The sequence below is a fragment of the Dermochelys coriacea genome, chromosome 2, assembly GCF_009764565.3.
Source record: "Dermochelys coriacea isolate rDerCor1 chromosome 2, rDerCor1.pri.v4, whole genome shotgun sequence".
Lineage (NCBI taxonomy): Eukaryota > Metazoa > Chordata > Testudines > Dermochelyidae > Dermochelys > Dermochelys coriacea.
The window spans coordinates 144,064,161-144,083,978 of NC_050069.1; the positions used below are offsets into that span (position 1 = coordinate 144,064,161).

At 40.8% G+C, this 19,818-nt stretch overlaps 1 protein-coding gene across 2 annotated transcripts in view; it reads left to right on the top strand.

Moving 5' to 3' along the window:
• Positions 1–19,818, top strand: part of SEMA5A (semaphorin 5A) — a 627,428-nt gene that overhangs the window by 486,955 nt on the left and 120,655 nt on the right. For both annotated transcript variants that reach the window (XM_038392658.2, XM_038392657.2), the window contains exons 13-15: positions 4,684–4,865; positions 9,525–9,668; positions 19,157–19,304. In XM_038392658.2, the coding sequence (XP_038248586.1) occupies positions 4,684–4,865; positions 9,525–9,668; positions 19,157–19,304 (474 nt within the window). The remainder of the gene's footprint in view (positions 1–4,683; positions 4,866–9,524; positions 9,669–19,156; positions 19,305–19,818) is intronic.

The window sequence follows — 19,818 nt, forward strand, 5'->3', positions numbered from 1 at the left end:
CTGCTGTAGAGGAAGAGCCCATTGCTATCATACAGAAAAGCTATTTTCAATTCCTAAGCCCAGCTCCTTGCTTCTTGGTCAGCCAAAACTAGGAGTACAGTATAGTGTATTCAATTCCTGATATATGAAGTGCATCATATCGTTTTGCAACAGGCCCTTCGAATAAATAGCTAATATTCAGATTGTGCTGATGGGACTGTTGGTGGGTTATTTATTATTATTGGGAAGGGTGGGTTTATTGTTCTTTATATGGGCAGTCCATAAGGGTGTAGTCTCTGAATTTTTGTATAAACTGGTGGAAACCTACCAGAAGCATTTTCAGCTTGAGGAGATGTTGGCATAGGTGTAGCATGCAAACTCAAACTCGGTGATTCCACCCCAGAGAATAGGCAACACAAGAAGTTGCTTGCTGACTGAAGATATAGAGTTCCTCAGAGTGCAGGCTACCACAAAATAGGCAAAAGAGCCATTTGGAGGGTTGCAGAGAGCATCAAGTTTCAGAGTAGCAGCCGTGTTAGTCTGTATTCGCAAAAAGAAAAGGAGTACTTGTGGCACCTTAGAGACTAACAAATTTATTAGAGCATAAGCTTTCGTGAGCTACAGCTCACTTCATCGCATCAAGAGACGTATAGATAGCAGAGAAAAGAAGAGCCTTTTGAATGGGCAGGAACAAAGACAAACGGGGGGGGGGGGGGGACAGGGATAAGAAGAAACTTTGGGTGGGAATGAGAGAAGGAAAGTAAGGCACCGAATAAAAGAAGGGTGGAAGAGGAAATATAACCAAATTGGAGAAAAAGTAAATATCTCCTTGTTTTGTGCTGGCCTGCACTCTGAGATAGGTGAGAAGGTTGAGTGCAACACAACCTTTATGGGCAAAGGGCATTGCACTGGTGCTGGTGAGAGCTGAATTTGGCTCTCAGGTTAGTAAACTTTCATTTAAAATACTCAGAGTCCCACATTTGCCTTATTTTCTATATAGACACCTGGGGATCTAGCTGATCATATGTGTTGTCTTGTGAAAAGTGTAGGTGAGACAGCAGTCAGGGTGTTCTGATACATCATGGAAAGGTAAGCAGTAGAGATGGTTTCATAGTTCTGACACTAATTGGACTGGGGACATGTTAGCTGTGTTTATAGAATACAGACTCTTCCAACCCTCAGTGTAAGAGAATGAGTACACTTGACATTTAACAACAAATAATTATTTCCTGTTTGTGAAAAAAACAGCATACACACTGTATTATAGTGTGTTATTTTCAATAAATATGTGTCAGCAGTATGCTGAGTTGATAGATTGTAGCTATATCAGTCACAGCTGCCAGAAAATAAACTTGTCTGTTCTATGGGGTAGCACTGTATGTGAATGATTGATCTTGAAAAGTGTTATTAATAGTTAAATTATGGAACCTTTTAGCAGAGTGGCTGGAGATCAGCCAGAGATGCGGTGAAAACATGCTGCCTGCTGTAATTAAATCTCTTATATCTTCTAATTATCTGTGAAATTTATACCTCCTTTATCTCCCTTCCCCACCTCATTTAGAAGTAAGTGATGTCCATTGTTCGAGCCAGGTAGCCAAGAGAGTCACCTTTCTCTGTGATTCATAGCAGTACTGCCAGTTTTGTTTATAGTTCAGTGTAGAAATAGATGTTAGGGCTTTAAGTACTTGTACTTTCCCTCCCTGCTTCCCCACTTAAAATATGCCTAACTGCTTCAGGCTATTCCCCCTCCCCCGCCCCATTTCTTGGGTGGGAGAGGATCTATGTATTATTTAGCTATATCATTATTATTTATTTGTACGGCTGTAGCCCTATGGGGCCCTACTCCTAGCCCAGGATCCCAGTAGGCTAGGTGTTGTACAAACAGAACAAAAAGTTGGCTTCTTGAATCTATAATGCAAGTTTTCTAATCCTTTAATCATTCTCTACTAAAGAGTGCCTTCATCTAGAGAGCTAAATTCCTGATATCCATCACCAATTTCATGAAAGGGTTCAGTAGCAGCGCAGTCTGATGAAATCTAGAGTTAGCACTGTTTCTTTTAATAAGACAATTCCTGGTTGAATATATAATTATAGATATCTTATTCACATAGCTTTTAAACTGCGCTTTGGAAGAATTATTCAACACCATAAAAAAAGCCTGATCCTCCTCCAGGTGGAGACAGTGGGAATAAACTTTAAGGGAACAGGCAAGGGTCCTAAAAATAAAGTTTTATGCTTTTTCATTTTTATTGTTTTTTACAGCTGTGTTTTCCCCATTTATCAACCTTTTGGATTTGCTCTCCTCCAAGAGTTATTTGCGTTGTTGGCAGAACATCTGATCTAATGTATTTCGTTTTCGACCGGTTCATTTTTAATCCAACTTGACTACTTTTCGCTTTCGGTTCTTTAAGCATTCTCTCAAGCTGGGCTGTATTTTCGGCTATCAGCACTATATCATCTGTGAACCTGAGATGGTTTAGCCGCTCGCCGTTTATATTAATCCTGCCTTTCAAGTCTGCTTGTCGAAAAACCAATTCAAAACAAGCTGTGAATAATTTTGGTGAAACTGTATCTTCTTGTTTCACACTTTTCTCGATGGGGATTTGGAGGGGAGTATCGAACAGCGATATGTCCGTGCTGCAGCCAGAGTTTGCTTTCTTTAGTAATGTGATATGTTTTGTGCTAGTGCCCTGTTCTGAAAGAGCTTCAAGAACGGCGTTGGTCTCTATACTGTCGAACGCCTTCTCGTAGTCTACAAAGGCAATGCACAAAGGGAACTTCTATTCCCTTGAACACTCTAGTAGTTGGTTTAGAGTGAAGATGTGGTCTATCATGCTGTAATTCCTTCGAAAGCTGGTTGCTGTTCATCCAGGTTTCGCGACTGTCGATTTGTTAATATTTTAGTGAACAACTTATAGATATGCGAAAGCAGGCAAATCAGGTGATAGTTCTTTAGATTTTCTCGATCACCTTTCTTATGCAGCAAGATGGTATTGGACTCTTTCCAACTGGACGGTATCCTCTGGATTTCCAGGTAGTGGCTGAACCTTTGGGCGAGAGGCTGAACCTTTGGGCGAGAGCTTTCCTAAGTTCCTGACCTCCCGCCTTAAGCATTTCTGCTGTCAGACCGTCCTTGCCTGGAGCCTTCCCCTCTTTCATTTGATGGACTGCATGACAGACTTTGCTGATGAGAACCGGGAGTATGTGTTCATTGGTTTGTTGAAGTGATGGAATTGGGATGTCTATACGGGATGCAAACAGCTGGATATAGAAATCCCTGCAGATTGCCTCCATCTCTGTTTGATCGGTTACTGATTATCCATCCCTGTTCTTCAAAGCCGATAATGATGACCTGTACAACGCCAGTTCCCGTTTGCATTTTTTGAGACTTTTACGATCTTCAGCAGCCCTTAGGAGATTTTCGGTTCGAAATTTCTCAAAGTCTTCCTTCAGCGTTTATTTGGGCCAGGAAGTCAACATGCGCCACGATCAGAAAGGCGAACTGTCACGCAGAAAAAAAAGCTGGATGATGCGCATTCAGTGACATCAAGGACTCCTCCAAGGAAAGATCAGCAAAACAACTTGTGGAAATCTTTTTAACTCTACTGTACTTCCAGCGATGTTATATGGCAATGAAACATGGTCACCGACAAAGATTGAAGAACATCAACTCTCTGTCACACAAAGGGCGATGGAATGAACATTTTTGGGCATTTCGCTCCACGATCACATCCCCAATGAAATAATTAGGCAGCAGTCTGGAGTGTGAGACGTTGTTGTTGAAAGCAGGTTCAGCAAAATGCAGTGGGCAGGACATGTGGCCCGACTCAGCGACAACAGATGGACCGCAGCTATAGTCGAGTGGTGTCTGCAAGAACAGAAACAGCCACGCAGTCAGCCTCCAAAGAGGTGAGATGATTTCCTAACAAGGAGATATGGACAAGCATGGCGAAGGATGGCCAGAGCGAGAGACGATTGGAAGATGCGTTGTGATCGGCTCAGTCTCAACTGATGAAGGACCGACAGTCTATGCAGTTTTCCCCATATATAATGTATATATTTAAAATCACATTCTGCTTCCCCAGGGAGTGGAATTTTAGTGATGGTTCTTTTATTAAAATATGTTCTTTATAAATAACAAAGAAAACTACTAATCATTAAGATTTAGCATAGACTTAACTAGAATCTATCCCTTGACCATTATCCTCTGCTGTTTCCTCCTTGCAATCTAAAGTCATATTTCTGCAAACATTCTTGCATATTCTATTTTGCAATCAGTGTCTTAGACCAGATGACAGCACAGTTTAGGAGAAATGGGAAATAATTTCAGGCAGAAGATGATTAAGAGAATGGGGCTCTAATTCCTCTTGAATTTCTGTAGGAATTCTTTCCAAAGGAGCCAGTGATACTAGTTGTAGTTAGGGGTGGTGATGATTGATTATTATTATTATTTATAGTGTCCAAAGGCTCCATTGCCCCGGGCACTGTACAAACACAAAAAAGAGAATTCCTGCTCTACAGGATTTATGGTCTAAAAGGGTGTGATCTTTTTGAGAATGATTCCCATGGTGGCTCTAAATTTTGAATAGTTGAAGTTCAGACTTCACTATGTTGTGCAATTAAAAAGTTATATCAAAAGGGACCTCTGATCAGTTTTCTGCTGTCTTACCATAGGCCTTGACTTTCTGCTTTTATATCTTCTAGACCAGGAATTTGACTGTGGATGGGAATTTTGGAATGTGGTCTCAGTGGAAACCCTGCACCCACACTGATGGTACTAGTGTTGGCTCCTGCCTCTGCAGAACTCGCTTGTGTGACAGTCCAGCTCCTCAGTGTGGAGGCTGGCAGTGTGAAGGACCAAGTATGGAAATTGCCAACTGCTCCAGGTACGTCAGACAATCGCAAGACCCAAAGAGATCCTATAGGATATCTTTTTTTAAAGTACTTAAAATGTGTTTTATTTTTAATAATAAAACTTTTAAACCTTGTCCATAGCCTTTCTATTCCTTCTTGAATATGAAACTGCTTATGATGATAGCCACAGCAGCATGAAACATAAGTAGTCTCTCAGACTTTGCTGGGAGAGAGAACAGGCCAAGTGGGAAAAATTAACTTCAAGTTTTGTGAAACTAATTAAGCTGACCACAATTAATATTAACAACAGAAATGTAGGGGAAAAAATCAATGCATTTGGTGACACCCACAATTTAAAGCCCCAGAGTTTAGTAATTTATTGGGGCCCAGAGATACTTTGGCAGGACCAGTAAGCTTTTTTTAAACATTAGTTCTGGCCCAGTGATCAGAAAGAACACATTTTGAGCGCCAAGTCCCGGGAGCACCATCTCCATTGGACCAGCTCTCAGGGTTTGTGAATACGTGCACTAGGGATGGGGAGCAAAAGGAGGGTGCTTGTCTCTCTGCACTGGAGAGGAGACAGGTCCACAGTGGCCTGTGCTGATAGCATAATATCCTGGTCTGTGGCCAACCAAGTCTGGTCTTGCACCCACTTTTCCATCCCACACCACTCACCTGACCCCATACACAGAATACTAGAGCAGATCATTTTTTAATCTAAGCTTAGAAACAAAGTGTTTGTTCTCAACAGTCTTGGCCAAGTTAGAGGGTGTAGGATTAGCAGACTTGTGCTGACAATTGGTGATAGTGAAGGAAGTGGATCTAATTTGATCTGGAGCTCATGTTTCAAACATTTTTTACATCTAACTGTCAAGTTAAAACTTGTTCAATGGTCTGTTCTGTTCATTTCCAGTAGTTCCTTCTTTTATTACTTTCTCTAGTCCATTACTTGTGCTATGCCAGTAGCAAACACTTTAACTTCCAAATCACCTCATGATATTTTTGCATGAATCAGAACAGATGTTGTCCTGCATATAACAGTAGACAAAATGAATCCAGCTGATACCAGATGCAACAATGAATGAGTGTAAATAGTTAAGAAAAATCAATACGGTGCTTACAGTTGACTGTAAAGTAGAGACTTGTGAGAAGGAGAGAGGATAAGGATACTATATGAAGCTAAACAGTTGAACAAGAGTTATTAGGTATCTGTTGTTGCCGAAGTATGGAGGCTCAGAATTTTAAAGGTATTTAGAGGTGTTTAGGCATTGCTGCACTCACTTCTGCAATGTCTCACTGATTGAGAAGCCTAAATCTCATTTTTAAAAGGGATTTAGGCACTTGGATAGTCGATGGGATTTGGGCTTCTCAATGCCTAAATCCTTTCTAAAATGTGACTTAGGCTCCTAAATCAAATGGGCATTGCAGCACTGAGTGCAGCAATGCCTAAACATCTTTAAAAATCTGGGCCTGAAGGCTTAGATGGGAATAGAGAAATACTCGGAGGCTCACCAGAGATATTATCATAGTCACTCCTGCTAATATTACATCATCTTATTTGCATAACCACTCATACTAATAACTGATTTTCAGAGCTACTGTACTGGGCACCCAAAGCTCCCATTGATTTTAATACATCTAAAAATCATTCCATTCATACTAATCCTTGCAATATTCAACTGTGTTTTTCTGTCCAAAGTCAGTAGTTGTTAACTAATGATATTTTTCAGGAAGCCATTTTCTGTAGTGTCAAATTCTGGGTCCATTAAAACAAGGGAAGATTCATGCAGTGCTCAAATAGCAATAAACCATTAGTAAAAGTTAAAACTGCACTTTTTTGGCCAACTATTGAAATGATCTGACAAGTTCAACATTTTTATCCTGTTGTATTATTGAACCAGTTGAGCTTTTTAATTTTTGAATCATTTCCCAATAGAGTAAGACAATTTGTATTATATTAACCTTAGTATTCTTTTTAAATGTTTATAATGAAATCTCAGGAGCATAACATTGTTGAGTTTGATTTTTGTTGAATTTCTTATCTGTACAGCAATTTTCAGGTGTGAAAAAACCCAATGGGAACTATTATAATGCATTGATTTCTTTAGGGTTTAAAATTTCTTTCCAGACATTTGTCATGATACTGTTCATATTGAAGTCAAAAGGAGTTAGCCACTGACTTTAATGGGAACATGACTGTGCCTTCTAGGTGTTTACAAGTATTAGAAATCCGTATTGATTCTGTTAGCTCTATCAGCACCTTTTGGTACTCTTATCCATAAGGTATTATTATCTTCTTTGAGGATTTTGTGGAATTGTGAGCTCATGTAATTGTCTCTTCTTGAAATCTTACTTCTTCTGGAACTTGATTTTTTTTTCCTTTTTGTTGTTTTAATTTTTTTTTAAACAGAAAAGGAAGGGCATGAACTTGAAATTTTAAATCTTCCTTAAAAGACATGCTATAAATAATGTGGGCTCTCTAGCTGAGCAGTTCTCAAACTTCATTGCACCGCAGCCCCTTTCTGACAACAAAAACTACTACATGACCCCAGGAGAGGGTCAATTTTCTGTAGTATCTGGCTGGTGAATCTTGCCCATATGCTCAGGGTTTAGCTGAGCGCCATATTTGGGGTCGGGAAGGAATTTTCCTCCAGGGCAGATTGGAGAGGCCCTGGAGGTTTTTCGCCTTCCTCTGTAGCATGGGGATGGGTGACTTGAGGGAGGCTTCTCTGCTCCTTGAAGTCTTTAAACCATGATTTAAGGACTTCAATAGCTCAGACGTAGGTGAGGTTTTTTGTAGGAGTGGGTGGGTGAGATTCTGTGGCCTGCGCTGTGCAGGAGGTCAGACTAGATGATCAGAATGGTCCCTTCTGACCTTAGTATCTATGAATCTATGAGAGGGGACCGAATCCTGAGCCTGCCCCAGCCCCACCATCTGAGCCCCATTTCCTCGGGCGGGTTGGGGGGAAGCAAAGCCAAAGATCAAGGGCTTCAGCCCCAGACGCAAGGCCTGTAAACTGAGTCCCGTCGCCCAGGGCTGAAACCCTTGGGCTTTGGCCCTGGGCGGTGGGGCTCCTCCTTTGGCTTCAGCCCCTAGCCCCAGCAAGTCTAAGGTTAACTCTGGAAACCCCATTAAAATAGGGTTGCAGCCCACTTTGGGGTCCCGACCCACAGCTTGAGAACCGCAGCTTTAACCTACTTGAGCAATATGTAATTCAAAATTATCTCCAAAAAGTTAATGTGGGAATTTAAATATAAATGTATCCAGAATAAATTAATTGAGGAAAATTGAATTCCATTTTCTGTTGTTTGTGTTTTGGATTCTGAAATAAAGTAGGAGAATGTCAGATTGCCCATATCTTCCTGCCCTATAATGTATGTTAGCAAACTAAAGTAAACATTTGTGATTGTAACAATGAATTTGGTTAAAAGTTAGAAGTGTGAATGTTTAAAAATATATTTTATTGAGCTTTGAACAGAGTAATACATGTCATCAGTCTAAATAATTATCAGGGTATACATGGGTTTGCTCTGATGTAGACTGTTAATAAGAATGTTAGCAGAAAAAGGATGCATCACTGTTATTTTTACAATATATTATACAACTTGGAGAGATTAAACAAAATATATATGTTAAACCCAATGGAATAGTAATATTACATAGACAAGTTTAGGGAAGATTCATCTCTAGAAGTATTTGCAGTGAAATTCCAATATCCTGTGGTCAATTACCAGAATTGTCGAAGGCACAATAAAAGCATTTATAGTTTTCTGATGGGTTGATGGGGTTGCTTGTGATGGTGGGGGAAACCTGGGATCTCATTTTTGGTTTATGTCTTATGTTCCTAAAAGCTCATGCTTCAGGGTTTCAGCCAGCCACCTGCAGGCATCAGGAAGGGTTTGTCCCTCCCCCATGTATTTTGTTTTGTTCTTTTAATCTCCTTCCTCTGAACCATCAGGGATGTCCTCAGTTGGAGATTCAGTGGGGTGGGCAAAGGCTCTGAGGTAGCACTGAGAATTTTGTCTTAGGTGCTTGGCTGGCTAGTTCTTGCTGAGGGTCTAACTGATCACCATATGTGCAGTTAGAAAGGAATTTTTCCCCAGATCAGATTGGCAGCATCCTTGAGGGGTTTTTTGCCTTCCTCTGCAGCGGGTGGGTCACTTGCCAGGATTATCTGGATATATCTCTTAATCATTTCCCTGCTATTATGGGGGTCTCGGGCACTGGTCCCTCCCATTTTTGGCCTGTGGCACATAATAGTCTAGTCTCTTGTAGCCTATGATACTTTGGTCTGTTTTCAGTTGTGTACAGGTGCTGGATGGTATTGGAGACTTGTCAGATACAGGAGGTCAGACTAGATGATCTGGTGGTTCCCTTCTGGCCTTAAACTCCATGTTTCATACCTTCTTACAAAGTCAGATTACAAGGACTTTGTGGGTTTTATATTTGTTTGGTCATTGGGCCCATTTTAGCAGTAACATATCATATAGACCAGGTAGAAACAATGGGAAAAACAAGTATCAGAGGAACTTCTTTTTTCCACCAAGTGTTCTTCTGGAAGTTTAACTCCATACAGAATTAACTATCTCTGCAGATATTAGTGGGCCAAATTCTGTTCTCAGTTACACCCATGTAGCTGCTCACTGTATATTATAACAGATGACAGAGCCAAGGCTTATTATTCTACTAGAAATGGGGGCTGGACTCCATGGACTTCCTGGTCACCCTGCAGTACCACCTGTGGAATTGGTTTTCAAGTCCGCCAGCGTTCATGCAGCAATCCGACTCCTCGGCACGGGGGCCGTGTGTGTGTGGGACAGAACCGTGAGGAGAGGTGAGTTACCTTTTCTCCACTGCCTGTTTTAATTTTTTCCATTCAGGTTCATTTTCATGTTACATTTTTCTCTTTTACCTGCTTTCTCTTCCTTTTTTAAAAAATTTCCAGTACAATCTCTTACTACAATTACTATTAACAAGGACATGGACTTCAGCAGTGCATTCAGTTTTCACTTAGCTGAGTCCTTCCCGAACCGACTGAGCTCCCAACAGTACCACTCAGCTGATTTTGTTGAGGCACTCCTCTCTACTATCCCTTCAGACTCTGAAAATTGTACTGTGTTTGAATTGCAACTTGACCAGACTCAAAATTTGCAGTAAAGTGTTCTTAGATCACAGCACTGCATTACTGGTGGACTAAGTTCAATTTTTATATCTTAAATAAAATTTAAGCATCAATACTGCAAGTGGGAAAGTTTTAATGGTTTTGTTTGTATCTAATAAATATACACCATACTGGAATCAAATATGTTCTTTAGTAAGTAAAGCTGAAATTGTTTGTGTGTATATTAACCTCTGAACAGTTCAACTCCGCTTTTAACTTGGTCTTTTATTTCACAGTTTGTTGCTTCCCCCAGTACTAGATGTTTTGTCATACCACCTCAAAATGTAGTTTGGTCTTTTGATTCCATCACTCATATGTCGAAGAGACTTCAATTTATTATTACCTTCCATGAATCCCAACAAAGAAATGAAATATTCATTTTTATATATATTTAGACAGACTACTGCATTGACATGTATTATCTTGTTTCCAGGGACATCCTGTCAGCTTCAGAAGAAATAGCAAGCTGCAATACAATCATGTAATAGTGTTTAAAATTCTGAGTACATGAGCCATCAGTTCCAAAAAATGTATAAGGATCTATTTTTTCTTGGATGCACACTTAAAATTTGCGTTAGTTTTCCTCACAGAACCAAGGGAAAACTGAATTTTTTTCACTGAATCTGCATCTTTCCAGTGATGAAGATAATGAGAAAAATTAGATTAGCAAGTCATTCCAGTGGACCAATGTTGCAAACCACACTGCTTTTTTCATAGAAATTCTAGGAATCTGCCCATGTAACACAAAATTAAAAGGGCGAGTGTCCTAGAAAATGTGCACACTTCTGGCTATTTCAAAGCAATGCATATCTACCATTCTTTGGTCAAAAGACCAAGATTTTTATATGCTGTAATATACTCTCGGCAGATAGGTTATCCAAGTAAAAAGCTGCCCCCAGCAAATATGGAACTTTAACTAAAATCTCATAGCTCTCTCCCAGCCTGAACACCAGTTATCAGTTTTGTTGAGATGACTGGTCAATACAGCTCAAAAGAAAATCTGAGTGAGTTTATATTAAAAAGGAGTTGAGATTTGAGTAAAATCCGCAGGGTGAGTTTTGGTTAAGTATTGTGTCTTTTTTTGTATTCTAATTGTCACATGGATTAAAGGATAAATAGACATTTTAAAGAACAAATAGTAATAGGTATATATCATGGGGGCTCAGCATGTCCAGCATGGGCCACCCTCATTTACGCAGTGCAGGGTTGATACACCTCATCATAGAGTCATTGAGAATCTCTGCTCAGTCAAGCTATCACAATCAGGAACTCTGGACCCATGGGCAGGGCAGAGAAAACAATCAGTCTATGGCCTCTGGGCCTCCTGGCTGGGACAATCAATAGCAGTTTGGGGGCCCTAATCCCCTGGGTGGGGCAGAGTAAACAAATAGTCTGTAACCCCTGGGGTGTGACAGAGCAAATAGTCTATATCAAGAGTCCCCGGTAGTCACATCTAGTGGCAAGTGCAGGGCAGTGGTAGGGGAACCCAGACCCACCCTACTGCACCGGGTTCTGACCCAGGGCCCTATGAAGCTGGTAAACTCCCTATTAAGGATAGAGGCATCAGCTCATAACATGTTCCCTAGTAGATGACTGGTGCCTCCCTAAAGAGGAGGACATGTCACCTCCCGACGTGTCTCCTCCCCCTTCGTTCTCCTTCCCCCCTCCACATTACCTGAATGGGGGAGAGGGGCTCTATCCTCCCGCTGCACCAACTCGTGCCCCTCCCCCCACAGCATGTTCAGCTGCTCTCCCTGGAAACCAGGCCCAGGCAGGGAGTGGGATGGAGCCACTCCTGGTTGCTAATCTGTGCAGCATAGCCAGCTACCTCAGAGAGAGTCTGGCTGGGGAGAGGCGGCAGTGGCAGCCCACTCCCTGCCCAGGCTTGGCTTCCAAGGACAGTGGCCGAGCATGCTGTGGGGGGAGGAGGCTCCAGCTCGCTTGGCCGCTGTCCCTGGAAGCCAAGCCCTGAAAGGGGGGTAGCCCGTTGCTGCTGCCTCCAGTTGCTCTCCCAGGCAGCTGCTGCGCTGTACAGGGCAGCATCCCAGCGTGGCTGGAAGAGGTTCTGGCCCCGCCCCTTCCATTCCCCACCTGGGAAGGCTGCTGGCGGGGGGCACTTGACCCTGCATGCACCCTCAACACATCGCCTCTTCCTACCCTAAAGGCCCATCTTGGGCATCTCCTTGGCTGGCAGTGGCTTGGTGTTCCCATCAGTTTCCGCAGTTGGCTGTTCCTTCACAGTGTTGTCCAGATCCATGGGCTCAGTAGTCTGAAGAGTCGATGGTTCCTCTGCAGGAGCTTTCAGCATACGTCCTTTCTCTTCCTCAGCCAGTTGGTACTGAGCTGAGTTGACTCCTTTTATCTGTCCCTTCCACCTGGAGCATACACAGCAAGGGAGAGGGGGCGTGGTCTCCTGAGCCCACAATAATTGGTCAGCCCCACTGGCCCAGTGAGTGGTCAATAAACCCTGTCACAGTACAGAAAATAAGAAATTATTTCAGTGAATCAGAAATTAAATGCTCACTATTGAGACAGTGGGTACTCTAGAAAAGCACGTTGTAAAAAGGGCAATGATATATGGAATACTTCAGAAAATAAATAATATTAAACCGCAAGGTCCAGATGGTGGTATTGAAGAGCTCTGAAGGTTCAAAAGATTGAAGTAGTTGAGTTACTTAAAAAAAAAAGTAAAAATAACAAGGAGTCCTTGTGGCACCCTAGAGACTAACAAATTTATTTGGACATAAGCCTTCGTGGGCTTATGCTCAAATAAATTTCTTAGTCTCTAAGCTGCCACAAGGACTCCTTGTTGTTTTTGCTGATACAGATAAACATGGCTACCACTCTGAAACCTTAAAAAAACGTATAGCAGAATCATTTATAGAGCTACTTTTCCAGACTACTGAAGTACAACTTCACTTCATTCCCCAGGACCACCTTGGTACCAGGAAAAGTAATTGAGGAAATCATTTTAGAGCTATAATGCATCTTAAAGAGCAAAGTATACTAAGGACAAACCACGGTTAGGTTTTGTAAAAGTAAAACTGCTTTCCTTGTATCTTAGAATTTGTTGAGCTGGCAAAAGAGTGAATACAGGAGAACCAGTGGATATAATGGGCTGGATTTACCACTGCTTAACTCCAGTACCAACTGAGTTACACCTTCATAAAACTGGAATAATGCATTGTTAAATCAGGCCCAGATGTTTAGGAGTGCTGAGCCAATAATTCACAACTAACAATTTACAAAGAAAGAATAACTTCTTTTCCTGCTTCCAGAACAACAGCAAGGAGATTGTGATTTATTAGCTAAATTGGAAAAGAAGGGGATCAATATGAAAATTGAAAGGTGGATAAGGAACTGGTTAAAGGGGAGACTGCAACGGGTCATACTGAAAGGTGAACTGTCAGGCTGGAAGGAGGTTACCAGTGGAGTTCCTCAGGGAAAGGTTTTGGGACCAATCTTATTTAATCTTTTTATTTCTGATCTTGGCACAAAAAGTGGGAATGTGCTAATAAAGTTTGCGGATGACACAAAGCTGGGAGGTATTGCCAATACAGAGAGGGACCGGGATATCATACAGGAAGATCTGGATGACCTTTTAACTGGGGTAATAGTAATAGGATGAAATTTAATAGTGAAAAGTTCAAGGTCATGCATTTAGGGATTAATAACAAGAATTTTTGTTATAAACTGAGGACGCATCACTGGGAAGTAACAGAGGAGGAGAAGGACCTTGCAGTATTGGTTGATCACAGGATCAGTATGAGCTGCCAATGTGATAAGGCCGTCAAAAAAGCTAATGCGGTCTTGGGATGCATCAGGTGAGGTATTTCCAGTAAAGATAAGGAGGTGTTAGTACTGTTATACAAGGTACTGGTGAGACCTCATCTGGAATATCGTGTGCAGTTCTGGTCTCCCATGTTTAAGAAGGATGAATTCAAACTGGAACAGGTTCAGAGAAGGGCTACTAGGATGATCCGAGGAATGGAAAACCTGTCTTATGAAAGGAGACTCAAAGAGCTTGGCTTGTTTAGCCTTACCAAAAGAAGGGTGAGGGAAGATATGATTGCTCTCTATAAATATATCAGAGGGATAAATATCAGGGAGGGAGAGGAATTATTTAAGCTCAGTACCAGTGTGGACACAAGAACAAATGGATAGAAACTTGCCATCAGAAAGTTTAGACTTGAAATTAGATGAAGGTGAAATTAGATGATGAACCATCAGAGGAGTGAAGTTCTGGAATAGCCTTCCAAGGGGAGCAGTGGAGTTAAAAGACATATCTGGCTTCAAGACTAATCTTGATAAGTTTATGGAGGGGATGGTATGATGTGATAGCCTAATTTTGGCAATTAATTGATCTTTCACTATTAGCAGCAAATATGCCCAGTCGCCTCTGATGGGACTCTAGAGAGGGAGATCTGAGTTACTACAGAGAATTCTTTTCTGTTTGGTTGGCTGGTGAGTCTTGCCCACATGCTTAGGGTTTAGCTGATCGCCATATTTGGGGTCGGGAAGGAATTTTCCTCCAAGACAGACTGGCAGAGACCCTGGAGGTTGTTCACCTTCCTCTGCAGCTTGGGGCACGGGTCACTTGCTGGAGGATTCTCTGCAGCTTGAAGTCTTTAAACCATGAGTTGAGGATTTTAATAGCTCAGCCATAAATCAAGGGATTGTTACAGGAGTGGGTGGTTGAGATTCTGTGGCCTGCATTGTGCAGGAGGGTCAGACTAAATGATCATAATGGCCCCTTCTGACCTTAAAGTCTATGAGTCTATGAGGTTTACTCACTGAAATTATTTAACAATTTTTCTATGCATTTTTAACTATATTGCTTCATTACGACCAGTTGCATGTCTGAATTCAATATTCGAGATGTGTTAACTAGTTGCAGTTCATCAGATAATTCACACAGTATTGTTTATATATCCTAACTGTGCAAATACACACTCACTTCAGCTTCAAATACTTACGCATGTAAATACAAAACTCAGTTTCCACAAGTATTTGCAAACTATTTTGAAGCAGGTTTTCTATGAACATTTGTTCCCATAAAATTCCATTGTGTGGAAAATTCCATAAAAAGTAAACACGAAAGAGGCATGAGTATGGCCGATGCTAAGTTAGTTACAAATCTGAGTGAATATTCATTTTAAAAAAATATTTATCCTGCTCAGGTCTATAGGGCCAGATTTTGTCCTCAGTTTTTTTTCACCCATGAAACCTCACAAACTCCCTGATCTGCAGAGATTTACACACGTCATGCATAATAATAACTTCATGCATGTGTGTAATCCCTTTCAAATCAATGGGACTATTTACTAGTTTAAAGTTAAGCACAGGGGTCTTTGCATGACCCAGGGCTCAAGTGGAAGAATGAAAAAATGGTTAAAAGTTAGGAACTCAGGCCTGGTCTACACAACATACCTCTATCAGTATAACTACATCGCTCAGGGATGTGAAAATGCCCCAACCCCCGCTGCAGCCCTGATCCCACTCCTGTCCTCTGAACCCCTCGGTCCCAGCCCAGAGCCCCCTCCTGCACCCCAGAACCCTCATCACTAGCCCCACCCTAGAGCCCGCACCCCCAGCTGGAACCCTCATCCCCACCCGCATCCCAACCCACTGCCTCAGCCCGGAGCCCCCTCCTGCACTCTGAACTCCTAATTTCTGGCTCTACCCTGGAGCCCCATACTCCCAGCGACAGCCCTCACCCCCTCCCATGCCCCAAGACCCTGAGCCAGGCCAGTGAAAATAAGCAAGTTGAGGGAGAGTGGGGAGAGTGAGCAACAGAGGGAGGGGGTATGGAGTGAGTAGGGGAGGGGCGGGACAAGGGTGTTCGGTTTTGTGCGAATAGAAAGTTTATAACCCTAGCTGACAGCTGCCAACACCCTCCAGCATAACAATATAACTCATTTATATACTATGATGAATGGTACAGAAGAGTCTAATTGGTGGTTATTATTCATACTCTATTGTAATAGAGTTCAAAAACAAAGGGGAAACACAAATAACATTACAACACATTTTAAATTAATTAAGAGTGCACTTTTAACCAACTACTATATAATTAACCTGTGGTACTCGTTGCTGCACAATATTATTGAGGTAAATAACATTTTTAATTTTTTAAAACATGATAGCTTTATAGGAATAAGAATAGCAGTTGCAGTTAAACTAACTTAGGTAATTATTTAAAGGGCTTCCAATCCTTATGCTCCAGGGCATAAATTTATTCTTCTGCTGTGGTCAGCAAGAAATTTCCCTCTGTGGGATAGGATTGAATATATAAGTGGATTATTGGAGGGTTGTTTTTTTTTACTTTCCTTTGAACCATCAGATATAGGCTGCCTCTGGAAAGAGGATCCCGGAGTAGATTCATCTGTGTTGTTTTTTCTCCCAGAACGGCAATTCCTATATGTGAATAGTTGAACTTGTCAGAAAAGAAGAGGGGGGATCATTGCACTAGCCTAGCCTTTGTGTGTGTGTGTGTATGTGTATGTGTGCTGTTCTCCCTTCTGCCCTCATCACTGCTGTAGACAGTCTGTGCTGAGGGCAGTAGTTACACAGATCTTAGTTTCTTACATTGCTTGTTTTGCTGAATTACTGTATAGTGTAAGCCCTCTGGGTCCTGGGAAAAAAAATAAAAGGGAGAGAGAGTGTGTGCAAAAGGGAATAAGAAGTTACTGGCTAACTTAAAATGCAGCCGGAAAGAGGCTTAATAAAACGTGGCTCAAAACCCCTTGCTACAACACAGTTCCCAGATTCACCCCTGCACCCAGTTAAATTGATCTTTAACTATAAAAACATATCTGATGATTTTGGAGCTTGGCTGGCTGAGGTGAATCTAAGACTTGTGTGCTGTGATACTTTCAGAAGGGCAGAAAAATGCAAACCCAGTTCTGTGGCTGATTTTGCTTTATTAAAGGTAAGCAGATTGTATAAGTACTTTGTGATTTTTGTAGCTTCAGATATATCTTTAACTGGACTTGACTAGCAGAATTCCAGCATTCCTAACCTTTCAAATACTTCGAGTATCAGCTACAAAGTTAATTTGGTAAAGTCTTGTTTCTCCCCTGTGCTTACTTGAGAGAGAGCAAGAAACATGACATGTTGACATTTGAAAATGGGACTTGGTATTAAAAAAAAAAGACACTTCATTTATAACACATTTTATGTGAAAAGAACCTATAACTTCTTGTCTTTATGTCAAAGATTCATTTTATTGTATGTCTGCGTCTCAGACTTCATTACAACCGCTCTACTAAGAGCAAGTGGAATACTGCAAAAAATGTGTGCACGTTGCTTTGAATAATAAATGTATGAAATTTCTTCTATCATCATATGTGATCCCTTTTACTCTATTCCCATGAACATTCATATTAGCAAACTTTTTTTCAACAATTGATCACAGAGAAGAGTGTCACAAACATGCGTGCAAATGTGCGCATGTGACTGTTTTCGCACAGAGAATGTTTGTAAATCCATTGTGAACATTCTGAAGGTTTGGAAGCTATCAGAGCAGAACCCCATGATGTGACTTAGGTGACCAATTACAGTGTGAACAGTAAATTACTAATAGTGAATATTTAAAGAAGTAGGTGAATAGTTTATAAACAATACACAGGCTTAAATATGTTTGGACAACCCATTTCTTGATAATTTGATTTAGCAAATACATACAAATAGAAGTTTTTCTCAGATAATTCTCAGAGAAGGAAGGTGGGGGGGAAGTCTCAATTAATCAAATGCATTATGTGCTGTGAATAGTTTGGCCTACTCTACATACACATAAAACCAGATTTTGGTCTCATTTTTCCCATGCAACCTTGTTAGTTTCAGTGAAGTTGCACTGGCCAGAAAGCAAAATTTACTCTCTGAAGCAGAATCCCACATTTAAGAAAAACCTAAATCTACATGTGCAGTACAAACACATACATACATACATACACAGAGCAATTGGTTCTAAACATTCAGAGGGCTTGTCTAGGTAAATAATTAGTGTGCGGCATGCTGGGGTGTAAACCTACAGTACACTAGCTTGCCACTTACTAACTGTCTGTGTGGATCCTGCTACTGTGCACTAAAAGGTACCTATTGCTCTTTGATCTGTTCCACTTTGAAATGGGAGTAGGCCATTGTGAACTAGGGAACTATTAGTGCACAGTAGCAGGGTCTACGCAGACAGCTAGTCTGTGTGGCCAAACTAGTGCACCGTAGATTTACACCCCAGCTTGCCATGCACTGGGGTGTTCACTGCCACTGATGCTATTGAAGACAACAGTAGATTTGTAACATCATTTGTATTCAAGTATAAAAAAAAATGAGATTGAAATATTAATGTTAGTTTTCATGGCAGGACAGTATAAATGGATAGAAACTTGCTGAGTGGATAAAGGGAAAATAGATATTAGATAACCAGTACATCAACAGTAGGAAGGAAGGATATTGTGTCCTGTATGATTTTGTTCAGGCCGGACAAAATCCGTGGTGTAGAATTTGGCTTCTCCCTTTGGAGAGCTATCTGGTCTTCTGATTCGGGTTCTTTGTAGCCCACTGAGAAAACCTAACTAGGTTACAATGATTAGAAACACACTTTAGAAGTAAAAGCAATAACATAATCAAAACACCATAGTATTCCTATGCTTAGAATCATGTTTTATCTCTTATTTTATCTATAAAATTAAATACACTGGGACAGTTGAAAAGCAAACTCAGCTATAATTGGAAAAAGAAAGCTTGGTTCTTCTAGAAAAGAAATGCCAACATAGACATCTACTTATCTAGTCCATGAATCAAATTCTGCCTTCAGATATCTGTGTATGTTACTTCTACAAAAGCAGTGATTGACCTAACTACTATGGTAAATAATATGCTACCAGTACAATAGAGTAGGTACATTAAATAGATTGTAGAAAGAGATTAAACAATGAAGAAAATGCTACACCCACAGTATTATAAAATACAATTCCATTAACGGTTATACACTATATATACTTGTGACTTTAAAAAAAAAGGGTTCAACAAATAATTATAAGGCCATCAGTGTAAAACATTTCCATATGCAAACATCTTTCTAAATAATGGAAAATGTAGAAGTTGGAGATCTTTTGTTGTACTAAATAGTTTCTTTTCTCTCTTGCTTTCCCTTGTCACAGATACTGCAATGAGCACTTGCTGTGCCCTCCACATATGTTTTGGACAGGCTGGGGTCCGTGGGAGCGTTGCACTACCCAATGTGGGGGAGGGATTCAGGCTCGTCGCAGGATGTGTGAGAATGGCCCTGACTGCCCTGGCTGTAATGTGGTGAGTAGCTTCTATGCCTTCCCATCAACAAATACTTGCATGCTTTGCAAACATTTTGATTCATGAGTGTGTATTTATAGCTGTATTGTTTTTATTTTACTGAGAGAAATTCATGTTTGCAAGTTAGAGGATGCTGTTATACAACATGAGCTAGATGAGAGACCTCCTAAAGGAAAGTTGTTACAGATGGGGATTTGTCGTAGGCATATTTATTTTGTTTGTTGCAAACTAGGAGAAAAATGTGCTCACTTTGTTCTAGTCAGAATTCTGTAAAAGTAGAAGAGGAATATGGATCCTTGCATATTAGACCAATTTTTAAGTTTCCTAAGTTCAGAGGATAAACTTGATAATTGTGAAGTTTGTCATTCATTGATTGTTACCTTTTTGTTAGACCACCAGAAGGCCTGTTCAAAACACAATAAAAGGTAATTTATAATCTTTTTTGTTTTGTTTTTTTCATATGTCCTTACTCTGTTACTTTTGACATTTATGCCACAAGTGAAATTTCACTTTT